The 17637-nt window shown below is 39.0% G+C and overlaps 1 protein-coding gene across 8 annotated transcripts in view; it reads left to right on the plus strand.

Moving 5' to 3' along the window:
- GRM1 (glutamate metabotropic receptor 1) overlaps positions 1 to 17637 on the plus strand; it is a 191486-nt gene that overhangs the window by 120146 nt on the left and 53703 nt on the right. For all 8 annotated transcript variants that reach the window (XM_035321825.1, XM_035321824.1, XM_035321823.1 and 5 more), the window contains exon 4: positions 5824 to 6059. In XM_035321825.1, the coding sequence (XP_035177716.1) occupies positions 5824 to 6059 (236 nt within the window). The remainder of the gene's footprint in view (positions 1 to 5823; positions 6060 to 17637) is intronic.

The following is a 17637-nucleotide window of genomic DNA, read 5'->3' on the forward strand; positions in this document are numbered from 1 at the left end:
CAAAATATTGCAGCATATAATGATTTTCATTAAAGTTATTGACATAAATAACAAAATGGCCATGGCACTTTATTGAGTGTTGAATTCTTTAAGTGGTGCTGTTCTCATATTTAAACCTATTAGAAGTTTAACATAGCAGCAGGCCAGCTGGCAGCCTTGAGAGCAATGGTAAAAAGGCATTTAGAAATGTGCTCTGTAGGGCTGTGTATTGACATTATAAGGAAAGTATATTGACATGTGCTTTAGTTTTGTGGAAAGGACAGAAAGGCGAGAATCTATATTCTGACCATTTTTGTGACAGTTATGGTTGGTTACCTGAGACCCTGCTGCCATACCAGAGGGGGATATCTGTTTCATTTCATTTTAAAATAACAAGAATATCTGCCCCAGACAGAAGGATTATTGCAGAAAATAATTTATTTGACATTTATAAAGGGCTTTGTGCTCTTAATTTCTTTAATTTATTTTATATGACTTGTCCAACACAGCAGGAAAAAAAAAAAAAAAAAAAAAAAGTTATCATGAATGCAGACTCTTAAGAAAACATTACGTAAGCCAGTGCAAATGGCATTGACAAAGCTGTCGATGCCATACTCCAGACACAAGAGCACACATCAGTTGCCTTCTATACCTTTGTCCATCAAATCAAGCCCTATAAGGGCGCAGGGTTCAAAGTGCCAGTCAGTTTCCGTGACAGAGAAACTTATTTTGTTTTCCTTTCATGTGAAAGGGTGCTACTTCCCACAATAATCACAGAACAGCTTCCAAGTAGTTTTCATAAGCAATAGCATGTTATTTTTCTGCCTATTTGGAAAAAGTATCTGGAACAGTAATGCTGGAAGGCAGAGTTGAACTGCTGCCACATGGTTTAAGAGTTAAGTCCTGGGGAGACATAAATAGAGTACTTGATTGCTGGTTGTGTCATCAGCCCTTGTGAAAAGCAGCTGATGGAGTTCATGATTGGAAGAGGAGAGGAAACTGGAAATCCATTATATTTCTCCTGGTATTTCAGTCACAAGAATATACATGACTTCAGTTCAACAATTCAGCCTAAGCCACAGTTCATAAATGTCCATTCTAATAGAATGGTAAATGGTAATAGAATGGTAAATTAATTAAGAAAAAAAAAATCACAGAATGGTATGGGTTGAAAAGGACATTAAAGATCACCCAGTTCCAACCCTCTGCCATGGGCAGGGACACCTCCCATTAGACTAGGTTGCTCAAAGCCCTGTCCATCCCTTAAACACCTCCAGGGATGGGACATCCACAACTTCTCTGGGCAACCTGCTCCAGTGCTTCACTACCATCAGAGTAAATAATTTCTTCCTTATATCTAATCTAAATTTACTCTCTTATAGTTTAAAGCCATTATCCCTTGTCCTATTGCTATTTGCCTTTATAAAAAGACCTTCTTCACCTTTCCTGTAGGCCCCCTTTAGGTACTGGAAGACTTCTATAGGGTCTTCCTGGATTCTTCTCTTCCCCAGACCGAACAACCCCAACACTCTCAGCCTGTCTTTGTAGGGGAGGTGCTCCAGCCCTTTGATCATATTTGTGACCCTCTTCTGGACTCTTTCTAACACTTCCATGTCCTTCTTGTGCTGGGGGCCCCAGAGCTGAATGCAGGACTCCAGGTGGGGCCTCTCAAGAGCAGAGTAGAGGGACAGAATCACCTCCCTTGCCCTGCTGGCCATGCTTCTTTTGACGCAGCCCAGGGTACGGTTGGCTTTCTGGGCTGCAAGCACACATTGCTGGTACATGTTGAGCTTTTCATCAACCAACACCCCAAAGTCCTTTACATCAGGGCTGCTTTCAATACATTCTCCACCCAGTCTGTATTTGTGCTTGAGATTGCCCCAGCCTAGGTGCGGGACCTTGCACTTGGCCTTGTTGAACTTCATGAGGTTCACACTCGCTCACCTCCCAAGCCTGCCTAGGTCCCTCTGAATGATATCCCTTCCCTCCTGAGTTTCTTCAAGCTCAGTCTGTGATAATGGGAAATAGGGCTTCCAAAGCTAGTCAGAGTAACTCTGGGTTTTTGCCTTTCTGTCTGAGTTTTGTTTGTGACCGAATGCTGAAATTTGGATTTGGCATCATGAATGTCAGCCTCTGGAATGGGACTCGGACTGAGTAGCTTGTGAAATATTAGTGGACAATTCAATTGTGATAAACACCCCAAAACTGTAAAAAAAAAAAAAAAGCAGTTGGTTCTTTTCCTCATAACAGGGAACAGAGTGGTTGCTGTTTTGGAACCCACACACTTTTCCATCCCTGACTGTTTCTGTCTTCATGCTTTAAACACTTTCACAGACCTTCTGATTAACTGTTGCACAAGATACCCGACAGTTGCACAAAAGCCACAGTGGGCAGTCACAGGGGCAGGCAGTTTGGGTGAAGGACGTTGGGCCTCATCCTGAAATCTGCAGTAGAGGCACTCAGGAGAGATGCGTTGGTAACATGCAGTGCTACTTTGTACTCAGCAGGATAAAAAAGGAAAGTAGGTGGAAAGTACTGGATTCTGACAATAAAAGAGTAGCATGCACTGCTTTTTTAAATGAGATTTCATTTTTCCCCTGTATCAGCTATCGGTTTTGTGTTTTTGCCCTTGCCATGTACACTGTCACCTGGGCATCAGGACCATACTGTTGCTCAGCTTTAGAAAGGTCATTTTATTTTTAACATTGTCTTCTGCAGTACTGCCCGTTTATTCATTATAGTATCTTTATGCACAGTTTCCAGACATTTTTTTTCTATTTGTTCCTTTTTCACAATAAAAAGGAATTTAATTAGAGACTGTAAAAAGGCCTTAGGGCTCTGGTAATCCTCCTCCCACTGCTGCTGATGGGGCTGCATGGGCACCCTAGGGCACTTTTCAGCTCAGCCAACCAGGATGGCAGGAGTAGCCTCAGAGACCAGAGAACTCCTTTTGCTTCCTTGACTTTACTGAAAGTAGAGCAAAGCTCCCGAATGATCTTCAACACATATGAGCTTTTATCTCTGATTCCCATGCCTTTTCTTCACATTTGGTTCAGAACAAAAAATTATCAGAGGAATTTGATTATTATTTGAGGAAGTTGAAGAAAGAACAAAAAACATTTGTGGCTAGGAAGAGACAAAGAAACATTAGGTGACAATCCATGTTCCAATTTAGGGGAACTTTTCCATCAGCTGCACTCAAAGAACTTGAAATACACTTTCTTTTGCCTTTGCAGAATTTCTCTGCTTTGCCTTCAGAGTGAGTGTGGCAATTTTCCAAGGCAAACTTGGAGGAGAGAGAAAATAAATCACTTGTAATGTTTGGCTGGTAGGAATCCAGCCACTTGAGAACTTACCTCTAGAAAATCTTGTAAAAAATGTCCTGATTTACTTAATCTTTTTGTCTCAGTAATGTTTTTACTTGAGTCTAGAGTTTGCAAGCCATAAACATTGTGACAAATAATGAAGTAATCATGCAATTAGGACTCAATAACTTATGCTGTAAGAGTGACCTCTTGCTTGTTTTTCCCCCACATAAAAATAAATAATGTGTCTTTTTCTTCTCTTTGGTGCTAATTGCTGGCTTGAATTATGTGAAATCCTACAAGCTTGGTCTCCTGGTTTTACCTTTACCTTTGTGTTATCTGGACTGTGTCCTGCTATGAGGTAGTAAGGGGGCACACTGTACATTTTACTAGCTGCACTGAGCATGTGGACAATGAGGAGCGGCTGAGCTGTGGTTTCTTTCCCTCTCCAAATCTCAAGTCAATCTAGTGGGGCAGGATGCAGAAATAGGCAATTTGTGGCCTTTGAACTCTGTGCACTTCCACAACATTCAAAGGCAGCTGTCAGGCCTAGGCCATGCCATGTGGTTATCCCTAGGGCTGTGGTGGTATGAAGGGACCCAGCCAACCCACAGGCTGAAGGAGGAAGTTTGTTACCCAGCAGATGGTGCTGGCTTCAGCCTGCAGGAATGATGGTCTCTGGGGCTCAGCCTCATGCCCACCGGCATTTCATAAAGGGACTCGTAAGCCATTGTTGCCTCCTTCCCATGAACTACTCCCTGTTCCTTCTCCTGCTTTCTGCTCTCTTACCACATATGAGATGCAACATGCATGCTATGTATGTATCTTATGCTGCTTGGCTATAGGAGGATTTTGGTCAGTGGTAGGTATGTCCAGAAAGTTTGGCCAGTTCGTGGCAAATGGTGAAACAAAGAAGAAATCCTGGCTCAAAGGGGCCATGTAGTGCTGTCTTAAAGTGTGGCAACTCCCAGCCCAGGTGGAAAGGAATGTGTTGGTCACTCACTAAGAGTGCTGCCAGATGTCCCTATCTTAAATGACTTCCTGTAATAAAGTCTTGGGTCTTGGGTCCTTTGTGAAAATCACTCAGTACGTAGGCTTTCCTGTACTTCCATGGAGAGCTGCTATTTTTTTTTTTTTTTTTTTTTTCCAGATGCCTGCAGCCCAGCCAGCTAAACCATGCATATGCTCAGTCTGGTGGCTAGGTTCCAAAGACTCTCACATGACCAATGCATAGTCACTCTACCTTTGTTTGACGAGCACTGTGACAGAACTTGCTACTTCATATCTTACCTGTTTTCCATTTAGGAATCCCAGTCACATCCATGCCAGGTGCCTCATAAAAGCCCTTGGCTGGTGTGTTGTGCATTCTGATGCTCTTCTCAATGCTGTGTGCAAGAGCCTCCTAACAAGGAACTAAAGAACTTTTTTTTTTTTTTTTTTTTTTTTTTTGTCTGTCTGGATGCAGAGACACTTAAGTGAAAGAAGGGCATTTCTTTTAGTGGTCAGTCATATTTTTCATGCTGAAAGTGCTTCATCTGTCTGATTTTCACAGCAGCAGTGCTGCTGTTTCAATTCTGACCAGATACAGATAGATCTGAGATGCCAGAGTAATCTATTTCTCTAATGACATGCCCAGTGTATTAAAACTAAGCAATGGCTGACATGTTTGCACTTAAATTAGACCATAATACCACTATTCTTAGGGGACCCTAATAGGAATGGGAGAATGACACTAAATCAATTGATTTCTAGTTAAAAGAACTAAACTAAAACTCAAATGTTAAGCAAAATTGACTTTGTTCGAACCTGTTAAAATAGATGTTCCATGAAATAATGTTTTCAAGAAAGTTTTATCTTCAGATTTTGAGGAATGTCTCTAAGTGAATAAACAGAGAAGGAAAATTGAAAGCCATTTTTAAAATAATAATAATAATAATAAAGTGTGAAAAAGAAAGAAAAAAAGAACATTATCACATCGCTATACAGTATGAGAATAGCGTGTGGCTTTCTTTTTAGTTTCTTCAACTTTATCAAGTATTCTTGATAAATAGAGTATTAAATTCTCTTCCAACACAACATATTCCTCACTTTATGTTTAATTTCAATTACTCTTCTAGGTGTACAATCCATACATGCTCAGATCTCTTCTGCAAAACACCCAGGATCCTGGTTTAGTTTCCTTTCCATTGACGTTAATTCTTTCATTCTACCTTCACAGGATAGCCTAAATAAGGCAAAGAGATACAGTCATAAAGAGATCACACTAGAAGCTATGCCCAAAAAATCTTTCCAGAGGGACAAGACTAAATCCTCTTCATTTCAGATGAGTTAATGAGGGCTTGGCATGAAGTCAGTCAGACTGCTCATTACAAGTCTGTATCACTGTGCTTTCTTCTTTCCCACTCAGTCTGAATTTTAGATATGCCATTACATTTCTCCTGAATTGCTTGTTTCCAGGGGTGCTGGCCTGCCTTTGGCTAGTTACTTTTTTAAAACAATTTTCCTCTGGGTAATAAAGTTTTTTTTTGCCTCTTTTCAGTGATGGTTGGGCAGACAGAGATGAAGTCATTGAAGGTTATGAACCTGAAGCAAACGGAGGCATCACTATCAAACTGCAATCTCCAGAGGTCTTGTCTTTTGATGACTACTATCTGAAGCTGCGTCTGGACACCAACACCCGCAACCCCTGGTTTCCTGAGTTCTGGCAGCACAGATTTCAGTGTCGCATCCCAGGGCACCCACTAGAGAATCCCAACTTCCAGAAGAACTGCACTGGTAACCTGTCAACTGTTTTCCAATTTGAATCTGTGGTCAGGCAAAAATTTGTCTTTGCTTTGATTGTTTTTAATGTATAAATCACTGGTGAAAAGTAACAATCCCAAATTGTGCAGATATAAATCTGTTAGGCGTATGTCTGGCACAGCCTCCTCTCAATATGGATCTGCTCTGTCATAGAGCAAATTGTTCACCTATCATGTTTTAGAGCTATGATGAGACTGAGAGGAGTGTAATATGGCTACCTGGCCTTGACAGAGATAAAATAAGTAACAGTTGCATTTTAACAAAAATTGGAACAAATATAAACCTTTAGTTTGTAATTTTGTAAATATTTCATTTCTAGTCAAAAAGGTACATTTTGATAGTAAGGAAGTTAACCTATGATAAACAAAAATAATGAAGTCTGGCTTCCCATGCATTTTTGTCCTGTTCTTTACATCTCCATCCCCTTTATGTGATGGCATTAATCTCCATTGGTGTTCATGTGCTCCCTGAGCTGACTGCCCACAGTATTTCTAGTTCTTCCCTTCTCCATCAGTGGCACTTTTTAACAACACCTTCCACATTACCTTTAGTTTTCCCTCAGTTCTCTTATTACAGTTGAGTCATACCAAAAAATATTGTGGCTGACTCAAAACTGGTCTGATATGCTGACTGGCAGACTGGCTGGCACATCTGGGTGCTTAGAGGCTAGTGGAAGGGTGAACTGGCTAAGTAATTCTTGAGTTTGTACTGATATTTTTTCCTCAAAGCAATAATTAATTTCATATTCTACCAGAATGTTCCTTCATGTTAAATATATTTAAATGTTTTTGAGACTGCTTCACCTCAGACAAAGGAGATAATATAAGCCAACAAGGTCAGAAATTATAAAGAGGACACTGAATGATGTACACACAATGAAAATACATAGCCTTCCTTCTTAAGAAATGATGCTTAAAAATGCCTTGTTTTGGTCATTCCATTTACATAAACATGTTTCAAGCTGATACCTTATAAAAATGTCTGGTTTCTGAGGAATCTCAGTGGCTATTGTAAGCACAGGTAGTTTTGCAGCGTCTGGTTATAAAACTGAACTTCAGTCAGAACCAGCATGGTCATTTTTCATCTGCTTCATCAAAGACAAATACCAGGTGCCAAGTTCAAACTGAACTAAATGGGGTATTTCTTCACAGAACATGCAGATGAGCTGTTAGACACAGGTTGCTGTGGACTCTAAAACAAACAAGCAAATGAGTAAGGGTTGGGAGAAAAAAACAACAGCAACACACCAGTCTGTCTGAGGACATCCCAGGGCTGAAGGCACTGGGCATTGGAGAGAGTGCTGCAGAAGTATCCTTATGTGCCTGCCCTAGTGATTTTTCCTTCTCAAGACAACAGGTATCAGAGGCAGGAATGGCTACATTTGGATAATACTACAGAAATACAAAATACAGAAATACAAAAGGATTGGTAAACTCTGACAGTTAATAGTCATAATTCAGGCACTCTGACGTCTTTCCAGGTTCTGGGCAGCATGTCCTAGTGGTTGGAAACCCTGCCGAGAGCAGGGAGGGGGTTGAAACTAGATGATCTTTAGGGTCCTTTTCAACCCAGGCCATTCTATGATTCTGTGATTCCCTCCTCTAAGAAGCTGTAAGTTTTTGCTTGAAACTTCAAAAGGTAATACTTCTTAGGCTTTTCTGAAAAGCATTCAATTCTTAAATTTGGGGATGAACTGCTGATAACCCTCAGGCTTATCACATAGAACAGAGAAGTTAATAAATGTCTCAGATCACAAAAGGAAAACACCACAAGGTATCTATTCTTAATAACAGTATATCTACAGAACCGGGAGACATGCATGTCCCAAGCGAGAATGGGATCAATAAAATATTTTTTTGTATTTTTCTTTAACTGCACGGAGCTGACTGGTGACTGTCTGGTACCACCAGTTTTCTACACACATATCTTTACCTGACCTTTCTGCAGGGTTAAGAATGCTACTCCAAATACTAGCAGCTCCAATGCTTGCTGATGAAGCCTTAATCTCCTTCTTTACCTATCACAGCCTTCTTTACCTATCACAGGTTTACAGGATTGGAGACAGGCCTCTTCACAAGATCTCTGGGGAAAAAAAAAAAAAAAAAAAAAAAAAAAAAGTCTGAATTGGCTCTTCTGTCCTTCACAAAGAAGGCTCCGAAGGCCCCATGCACAGATTTGAAGGAGAGAATCCATATTGCTCAATAAATAATAAACAGTAGAATTTGAAATCCATTAAAAGTACTAATAGACCAAGTTCTGACTTCCTCGTTGTACTACAAATTAAAGTCCTACTCCATCACCCCAGGAAAGTTATCAATATTGAACACTGGTATCGAGCTCCTCAACTCCATTATATCTGAGAGCTTTCACTCTCACTTCACAGTATGCCATCAGTATTCCTGTAACAAGTTACATAGGATCCTGCATTATGGAAAAAGCTGAGTCCCCTGTACTCCCAGAACTCCATGCACATTATTAGCACACATTGTGATTATGTCTGGTCCTGATCTGTTCTGTATTCCAGAAGTGCACTGGTAGTCATTACTGAGAACACAGCACACCTGCACTTTTGTATAAAGAGGAATTGATTCAAAGGTAGTAGATTCATCTTCAGTCACTGGAGAGTTATCATGTCAGGAAGCTACCTAATGAAAAAGAAAACCAAGGGCAAAAGATACTTTTGTTGTCTAAGAGATCATAGTGTATTTGTAGTTACCCATCAGTGGGATCCCTAGGAGAAACAACAAACAAACAAAAAAAAATATGAGAAGAGAGTGTTCTTCTCTAACTACCTTATTCAAAAAGATTCAAAATCCTTGGACCTATACAGTTTGAAAAGGTTATAATTATAAAGTTTGTGGTTGAGCATCTTCAATTACTGATTTCCCAGTATAATTTTCTCATATACAACCTAATCATTTTATTGGGTAATTTATTCAGAATTGCCACTGAAATGTGGAGTTCAATTTCTAACATTTATGGATAGGCAAGGACTTTTCTTCAAGCAATTACAGCTGCTGCATTTGCAAGTTCTCACACGCCATTACTGTTGAGTCAGCACTAGCTTGGGATTGCAGGATTTCTAGGAAGCAAGGAAAAAGAAGTTCCTAGAAATCACCCTTCCCTGATGTCAAAAATTACTACTTGAATTCTCTCAGTCCCTGAGAAGACTGATGTTCTCCTTCAGGAATTCTCATGTTGCAATTAACTCTGTACATGTATTTTTTTAATTTTTTTTTTTTTTTTAGGAAAAAAAAAGTCTATGTGGGCTAAGAATTACTGTAAGGAAGCAAATACAAGTGCCTTCTACTTGTGAAGTCTGAGGGCTGCCTAAAAATTGATCGTATTTTCAAAATATTTTATCTGGATGTACTAGTACTATGTAGTAGTAGCACAAGTTCTTGGGAAGAGAAGATAACCTGCTCCTTTGGATCATTCCTTTCTCTTGTATAATAATAATAATAATAATAATAATAATAATAATAATAACACAGCAAAAACAACAACACATTACTTTTCCTATTTGGGTGGCAGCCAAATGAGTGGGAACTATTTTTGACTCATTCTTTGTTAATGTTATAGCCAAATGCATAAGTGTCTACCTCTCTGTCTCTCTTTTTCTCATGGCTATAGAAGATACTCTTCTCAATACAAGATTCAAGCCTAGCATTTTTCTTGTAAATAGAAAAGAGATTTTTATATGATCTTCTCTTGTAGTTTCTTTGATTTCTAGAAGGCCAAAACCACTTCCAGTACCAAGTTACTTTTCTTCAACTGTTTATGCCACTAATGTATTTTCAGTGTTTTCCATTTAGTAACTACATTCTTCAGGAAACCAAGCATGTCCTGCATCTTTGTATGGACCACTGACTCAACGGGAGGTTTAGAACTTCACACCGTTCTTTATACTCTTCAGATGAAAAGTCAGAACAGAGTAGTGCTCAACCTCAGGCACTGCTCCAAGCAGCAGTCACAGCTCATCAGACTCAGTAATTTCAAGATTTTAAAGATTGTATGCTGACAGCGACATTAGGTGATAGGTGATAGACTGCACCTATCAAGTGACAAACACCCTTCCAACAGCTCTGTAGGATGTTTTCTGCTCTCTGATCTGATAGAAATAGCCTGAATAGAAGTCCTTTTCTCCCCACAAAACGATAGTGACAAATGTTTCTCTGTTGGACTTGGTGAGCTCACTTACACGGAGCGGGTGTAGAACTCAGTACAGTTCAAACACTTTTGTGGAGGTCTAACTGCTGATTTACAAAATGCTTGCTCACCTCTTGGCAGATAATACTATGGCTGCCATATGTGTGAACTGGGTGGGATGAGTACTTCTATGCACCACAGGAGACCATTATGAAATTGGTTATGGAACTGATGCAAACATCAGATTATGCTCACAGCAGTTCATCTGCTGGGACAACAAAATACATTGGCAGGCAATCAGCACAGACATTTTTCGACGGAGTGAAGTGGAACAAAGTGGGCAATTCATGATTCATTCATTGATTCAATTGATCTTTGAGGAGAAGGATTATTTGTCTGTGAACCTATTTGTGGCAGACAAGAAATGAAGATATTTATAATTTTTTTTTAATTCCAAAGGAGATTGCAGGCCAAGTTCCCTTGGATGATTACTCATACCTTGGACATGCCAAAAGGATTGCTTTATCTGCTAATTCCTGTCTGGGTACAAGAGAAAGACAAGCAATCAGATTGAGTGCAGCCAAAGTCACAGAATTACATTATCATTAAGGCTGGAAGGTAGCTCAGGAACTTCAGAACTTCTCTTCATCATGAACTTTTCCTCAAGACCAATTTTAGTTTTGATTAATTTATATGAGATGGCATGGAGCCCTCATTTTCTCATATCAGTGAGCAAAACACTTTAGGCTGCGTACTTGATTGTTTCTATTATTTGCAGAAAGCATGACTGCATTTCTACTGAGAGCTGATCTGAGTAGTTTTCAGAATGTTTAAGGTTACATTGTGTACTGGACAAATTAAATCCAGCAGATGTCATTAGAACTCATTCTGCTGTGTCAGAGGTGTCCATAGGTGCTTCTCTGAGAACATTCCTTTAATCCTATAAAGCTCCCTCACAGAACACCTCATAGAGCAATAAAATCAAGCTATTGACATATCATGTCTTCTTCAAGATCTGTGGTACTTTATGTATCCTGATTCACCCTTCCTAACCACTGCTTTGGATTTGTATCATACTTTTATACTCTGGAGTAGAGAAGCAGCTAAAGTTCTTTCTTTATGTTCGCAGTATAAGGCAGGAGATCTAAGCTTCATGCCACAGAAGGGGTCAAAACTCTCTGATCTCAATCTCTTGGGCAGCTATAATGAAGCATAATGAAGCATATTAAGGACAACTTATCTGAAAGAACTATGGCTGCTACACTTTTTAGTCAAGGCTTTTTTAAAGCAGATAAGACAGGAGAGCTGGAGGCTCATTTTATTTCCCAGACAAAGTAACAGATGGCTTTTAAGGTTTAAAGAGGAGGAAGTTTAATAATGTGATAAATCATAGGCATAATTAAGAGAAGACATTACCTGCAGTCGGGTTTTTGTTCATTTGCTCCCAGCTTATTTTTTGAAGAAAGTAGCTTCATTTATCCAATATTCTACATTTCCAAAAAAATGTAAACATCTATTTTTCTTCTTTTGGAATCCATGAAAAAATGAGATCATCAAATAACAGAAAGAAATAATATACGTATGCCATTGTAACAGCACAGAAGACAGTTTACAGAACGTATTTGTACTATAGTGCGATATCAAAAAAGTTTTCTCACTCTAATATTTACATTTCCCATTGTGGATTTTAACAGTCACAGTTCACACTTCTGGGGTTAAAACAATCCTCAGGTAGGCTTGTGATATTCAGCCTTCTCCATTACATGAGTAAACCAATGGAGCTGCAAAGGAACAGGACATGTGAATCATGCTCCCTGGTGCCTCCTCTGTGCTCCTGTCTGCTGTGCCTGGAGAGCGACAGGGGCACTCCTGGCTGCTCAGACTGTCACAGATGCTTTGAACTTGTATCTGTAGTGTGGGGAGGAAAAAGGATGCAATTAAAATTAATTGACTTTTTCCTAGAAATCAATTTTTTGTGCAGTTCACACATCAGACCAATTATCCTAGATATAAGCATTTAACCAAATCTGTAAATAAACTTGATGAAATAATAATGGTAACTGATCAGAAAACAAGGCCAACTGCCTTCCGCCAGCCCTCCTGGTATTTTATTAGATTGTTTCTTCCCTTTTCTCATTTACCTGGAGATGGAAAGTTGTTAAACTCAGCTAGCAGTTTTACAGGTTTTCATTACTGGCATTCATTACCCCATAAATACAGGTGCAAAGGAGATACAGCAGGATCTAATGTGTAGGTGTGCACCCATACACTCACAGGTCTGGCTGCAGCCCAGAGATACTCTTTGTGCACAAGGGTATTTGCTGAAAAATAGGCAATAGAATTCCTAAAATGAACAGGGTCCTCTTAATAGATCTTGGGTGAACAGTGGTGTAAATAACAATAAATTGTGAGCTAGAGCAGTAAAACGTGAACCATAAAAATCACAGGCCTTCCTACTAGAATAAACAATATTCATATCCATAAGGGGAATAATCTGATGGAAGATGCATGCTCCAAAGTGTAGGGCTGCCAGAACAAACTGCTGCTTTTCCACTCATACTGGGAGGACCTGGGAAGTGCAGAACTCTGCCAGTGTAGAGGGAACTAGACATTTTTCCTAACAAAAGCAGCTTCTTGAGTTAGGCTAGGCTGTTGACTGAGCCGGAGCAGTACTACTGCAGCACAACAAGATGTGAGATGATGATTTCCAGAGTTTTTTCTTTCAGTGTGGATTCTTATGATTTGTATATTAGAAAGCAACTTTGGAGGAACCTGAAAGTTCAAACCTTTAATTTAGTTCTGGGTTCAGACTTAGCTTTACAGAGACAGAAACTCAGGGCCATTCCCTTCAAAACAAAAGTACTCTATGCAGCATGCAATGCAGTGTGTCATCTACGTTCTGCAAAAGTCAGTTTGTTCTGCCTGTTTTTCCAGGCTTATTTTGTCTAGAAGTTCACATCACAAGGACCAGCATTCTTATGATATCCCAAGTACTTTCGGTTTGGCTGGGCTAGATAGACCATTTTTGCTGCATTGTCATATCTGGCTACACTGAGGAAAAAAGGAGGTGCACTAAAACGAATGCTTTTGAAATTCTTTCAGATCTGAAAGACCAGCTTCTGTTTTTTAAATGCATGAATAAAGATTAGGCCCACTTATTTTGTCTTCTGATTTGCTTAGCTCTAGTTCACTATTAATCAGTGCTGCATTGTCCTTGTGCAGACGTCACTCAGAAGCTTCTAATCTTAGCTTTGCTTTAAAATGAATTTTTTCTGTGATACGGTACTTGAACACAACTCTGGGCATATGTCCAGTTGGCTTGTTAAGGGGAAAATATAGTGGATCTCTGTGATCTGTGCATGTGTGATTAATGCACTGCATATTGCAGGAGTTGCAAGGAAATATCTGGATATCTCTACCAGTCATTTGAAACCCACCCTTAATTAGAAAAGAAAACTGTGAGTGTGCTCTGCTAGGTGCTGGTTAGGGTGACTGAGGCCACTTTGCTCACCCTCAGTGCCACAGCAGCTGCAGCAGCTGCCTTTGATGGCAGGAGGCAAGAGCATTCTCTGAGGGTGACCGGCTGCAGGGCTGCAGCCTTGTCTGGGTGGGCAGCAGTAAAATCCACCCATCAGCATGCAACTGTGTGGTCCCGGGAAGCCAGCCCCACAAACAGGAGGTTTCTTGTGTGAGGAGATGGTATATTTAAAATAAAAAAATAAATCAGTAAATGCGGTGATACACATTGGTGTTCACATTAATTTATTCTTGGTAAGTTAATGATGGTGTTCTTAATACCACCTTAACGTTAAGAACAGAAATTAGGAAAAAGTTTTTTTTTTTTTTTTTTTTTTTTTTTTTTTTCCATGGTAATAATAAAAGAAAAAGAAAACCAGTAATACTGGCTGATGAGAGATACACTGCTGTGTGGTGGTTTTACCCAGCTGGGCAGCTGAGCTCCACCACACTGCCCTCTCATTTCCCCTCCTTAAAGGGAAAGGGGGAGAAAATACAATGGAAAGGGTTCAGGGGTTGAGATAAGGACAGGGATATCACTCAACAATTACTGTGATGGGCAAAACAGACACAGCATAGGGAAATTAATATAATTTATTACATATTACTAACAAGCGAGAGAAGTGAGAAACAAAAAGCAAACTACAAACACCCTCCTCTACCTCCTCCAACTGGGTGACACAGAGGAACAGGGAATGGGGGCTGTGGTCAGTCCCTAACACTGATAATATTAGGTACCTCTCCTGACTGTTCTTCAGACTCACGCTGAACCACTGGAATTTAAATTAGGAAAAGATCTGTTAGGCCAGCCACTCTGTACCTGCCAGCCACAGTCTCCTACCGTGTATGAGGTACTTCGTCCAAGCTTAACATGCATTATTGACACACACCTTTGATGTTCTTAGGATCTCATGCCCATACACTGACAACTGGAAACTAAAAGTTAGTTATTTACAGGTCTAGATCAATGAACTGAGAATAGTTTGTGCAATTTTTTCTGTTTTGCCATCTCCATGTCATATTGGAGCAGAGATCTCCAGAGAGAATAGGTTGAAGAATAACATGTATTTTATTATTTTCATCATATTTTTCTACCCTGATGTAAAGACTGTGATTAGTAGTTTGTGTGTTGTACTGGTGTAGAATATTTAATATATAATGATACTGGATTCTTGTTAACTTCTTTTCTCTGTTCAGTGGTAATACCTTCTATGCTTTAGAAGAAGGTTGCTTGTTTTCTGCTCTGAGCCTGCATTTTCCAATGAACATGCTCAAAATTAGGCTCCTGAAGCGCACACTCTGAGACCTAGATAAATTGGCCTGATTTTAAAGGTACTGATCTCCCGTAATTCCCATGGAAGTCAACAGCAAGTAGAGAAGTTCAGGTATTAATCACATCAATTAATTAGTTGCCTGAGTATGTATTCAGGTTCCTAATTTAAGTATCCAAGATGGTTAATGTTCTGAAAGCTGCAGCACAATTACTGAGTTTTGTCTTCCTCTTGCAGATAAAGTCTCAGGCTTCGTATAAATAGCATGACACTTGAAATTTAATCAGTCCTGTTTCCTGTCCTTTTAATTTGCTTCTTCTCTGTATGCTATAATAGGATATCTGTAAGGGCATCTGACTCAACAATTTCATTTATTAATGGTGAAAATCATGATTGAAACTAGCCAAATAACATCAACATCTGCAAAAATTTCTTTAGATTTCTAAATGAGTTTGATTTTAAGTGTGCTCATTCCTGTCTCCTGTAAGAGTAGCAGCAACTCATTATCTGCCAGACTTGTTCCAAATAACAGATCTGTTAAGAATAGTAGTTCTAAATATGTCTTTAATGGATTATGCGAGTAAGGCAGCAAGGTTACATAGTTACCTGAGGGAGAGGGGAAAACTGAAGGTTGGGTTTTCTCTTTTTTTTTAAATTGTTTCTCCACAGGTCATTTAGAAAATGTTCTCTGTAGAATCCTGCCTTTAGAAAGACTGTGTCAGGATCCAGGATGGCAATAGAGGAAGAAGTTAACTGAGCAATTTGTAAAGAAAGCAAGAAAAGCAGATGCATTCAAGGTCTCTGTGATAATAACCAATCATATTAAAATGGTGCCTGAGGCCTTGAGAACTTATTGAGGGCATTCATGGAACCCTGCAGAGTCTGAAAAAGGGGCTCAGAGACAGCTTATGGTTGACTGGGAATGACAGAAGCAACTATAGGATATGCAGTAGGAGTAACAACTTGAATTCCCTACTGTCATATTCCTAATAAAGAAGACAGAAGAAAATAAAAGAATTGAAAAAAATAAACAAAAAGCAGTCAAAGAATGTCTTGGGATGGGGGGATTGGGAAGCCAGGTCAGAGTATGGCCTGTTCAGGATCAGACAGGGTAAATGGCCTCCTTTCCATTCATACTATTTGTGAATCTTCCATTAAAATAATTGTTATTGCCTATGTCCTTTAAAACCAAAGGTTGAGCTTGGCTGTTCAAATATCTTTGTCAGCATTAAATTTTAGTTAGCTAATGAAATAATAAGATGGATTTCAGATGCTATATCTGGATTTGAAATCAGTGTCTTTGCTGATTACATGTACAAACCATTCAATCAAGGAACAACAACAACAAAAATCTGCTTGCATATATTATTCCTGCTTATAAGATGAAATATTCATTTCTAATTAAAATAGGAGCTGAGAAATAATGACTTGCTGTAGAAGTTAAATAATAATCTCAGATAAATAATAGAACATGCTGTGGTCATTTCGCAGGCAGTTTGTACACAGTCCAGTTTTTAAGAAAAACAAATTAATCATAATTATTTGTCAAGCTCTCATAATAATTACTGTCTGTCTCTAAGAAAGGCACTGGAATCACTTCAGTTTATCTCCTATGTTGCCTATTTCTATAATAAACATGTCAATTAGTGTTATTAACAAGCACAGTGTTAATGTCCTAACTATCTGCATTAGAGTAGATTTTTTTTAAGCCTACACTGCTTCCAACTTGATGAATTCCCCAAGTTCAGAATCACAAGTAGAATTTTATTGATTTCTAGTTTTAAGACTTGAATATGATCATTCATTACATTTGGATATTTGACCATAGGTATTAATAAGTCACTGTAATTTCATGCCAGATTTCTGGTCAGTTCCATGAGTCTTCCAATAGTTGATCACAGTATTTTATTTGGTGATGAATGACCGTTTGGTAGAAGGGCCACATATAGATGTTTTTTTCTAACCATTGAGTAGGTTAAGTATCTACAGCTCACTCTGTTCATGATATAAGTAATTCCAATCATCAACAGTAGAATGTGCATAAAAAAGAAAGTTCATAATTTTATGTGCATTATGGCAGTTGTATGTATTGTCTCAATTTGGCTCATAAAGGCAGCCATGAAAAAGGTGGCACATAAATACAAAGTAGTATTTATTTTCAAACCATTTGAACTGACGCTAAAAATTCTGATTTGTGTTTACCTGGAGTCCAAGATACAGAAATTGATTTATCTCCAATAAAAACATTTATTTTCCTCTGTTGTTTTCCAGTCTATTAATTCCAACGTACAGGAATTAAGATAATAGCCTAAATGAGGTAATCAATAACCTTAAAAATTAACCTTCTTGTCAATTTTTGGTAATGTTCCTTCATTATTGGACATTATGTGAATTGAATTTCTCAAGCTGATTGCCTTGCAAGAACACACACAAAGGTCGTGAGCATGGAGCTGTTTTATCTGGGGGGGGAGGGGGTCTAAGGGAGACTGTTTTCCTTTTTCCCTTCATTGAGCTATACTCTGTACATCCCAGTCTGTTTCATTAAAAAAACAGTCATCACTGCAGAGCTATTTCATGATGGTCATTCTACTAAAAGCTAGGAACAAAGAGAAACA

This window comes from Oxyura jamaicensis, chromosome 3 (assembly GCF_011077185.1).
Source record: "Oxyura jamaicensis isolate SHBP4307 breed ruddy duck chromosome 3, BPBGC_Ojam_1.0, whole genome shotgun sequence".
Taxonomy (NCBI): Eukaryota; Metazoa; Chordata; class Aves; order Anseriformes; family Anatidae; genus Oxyura; species Oxyura jamaicensis.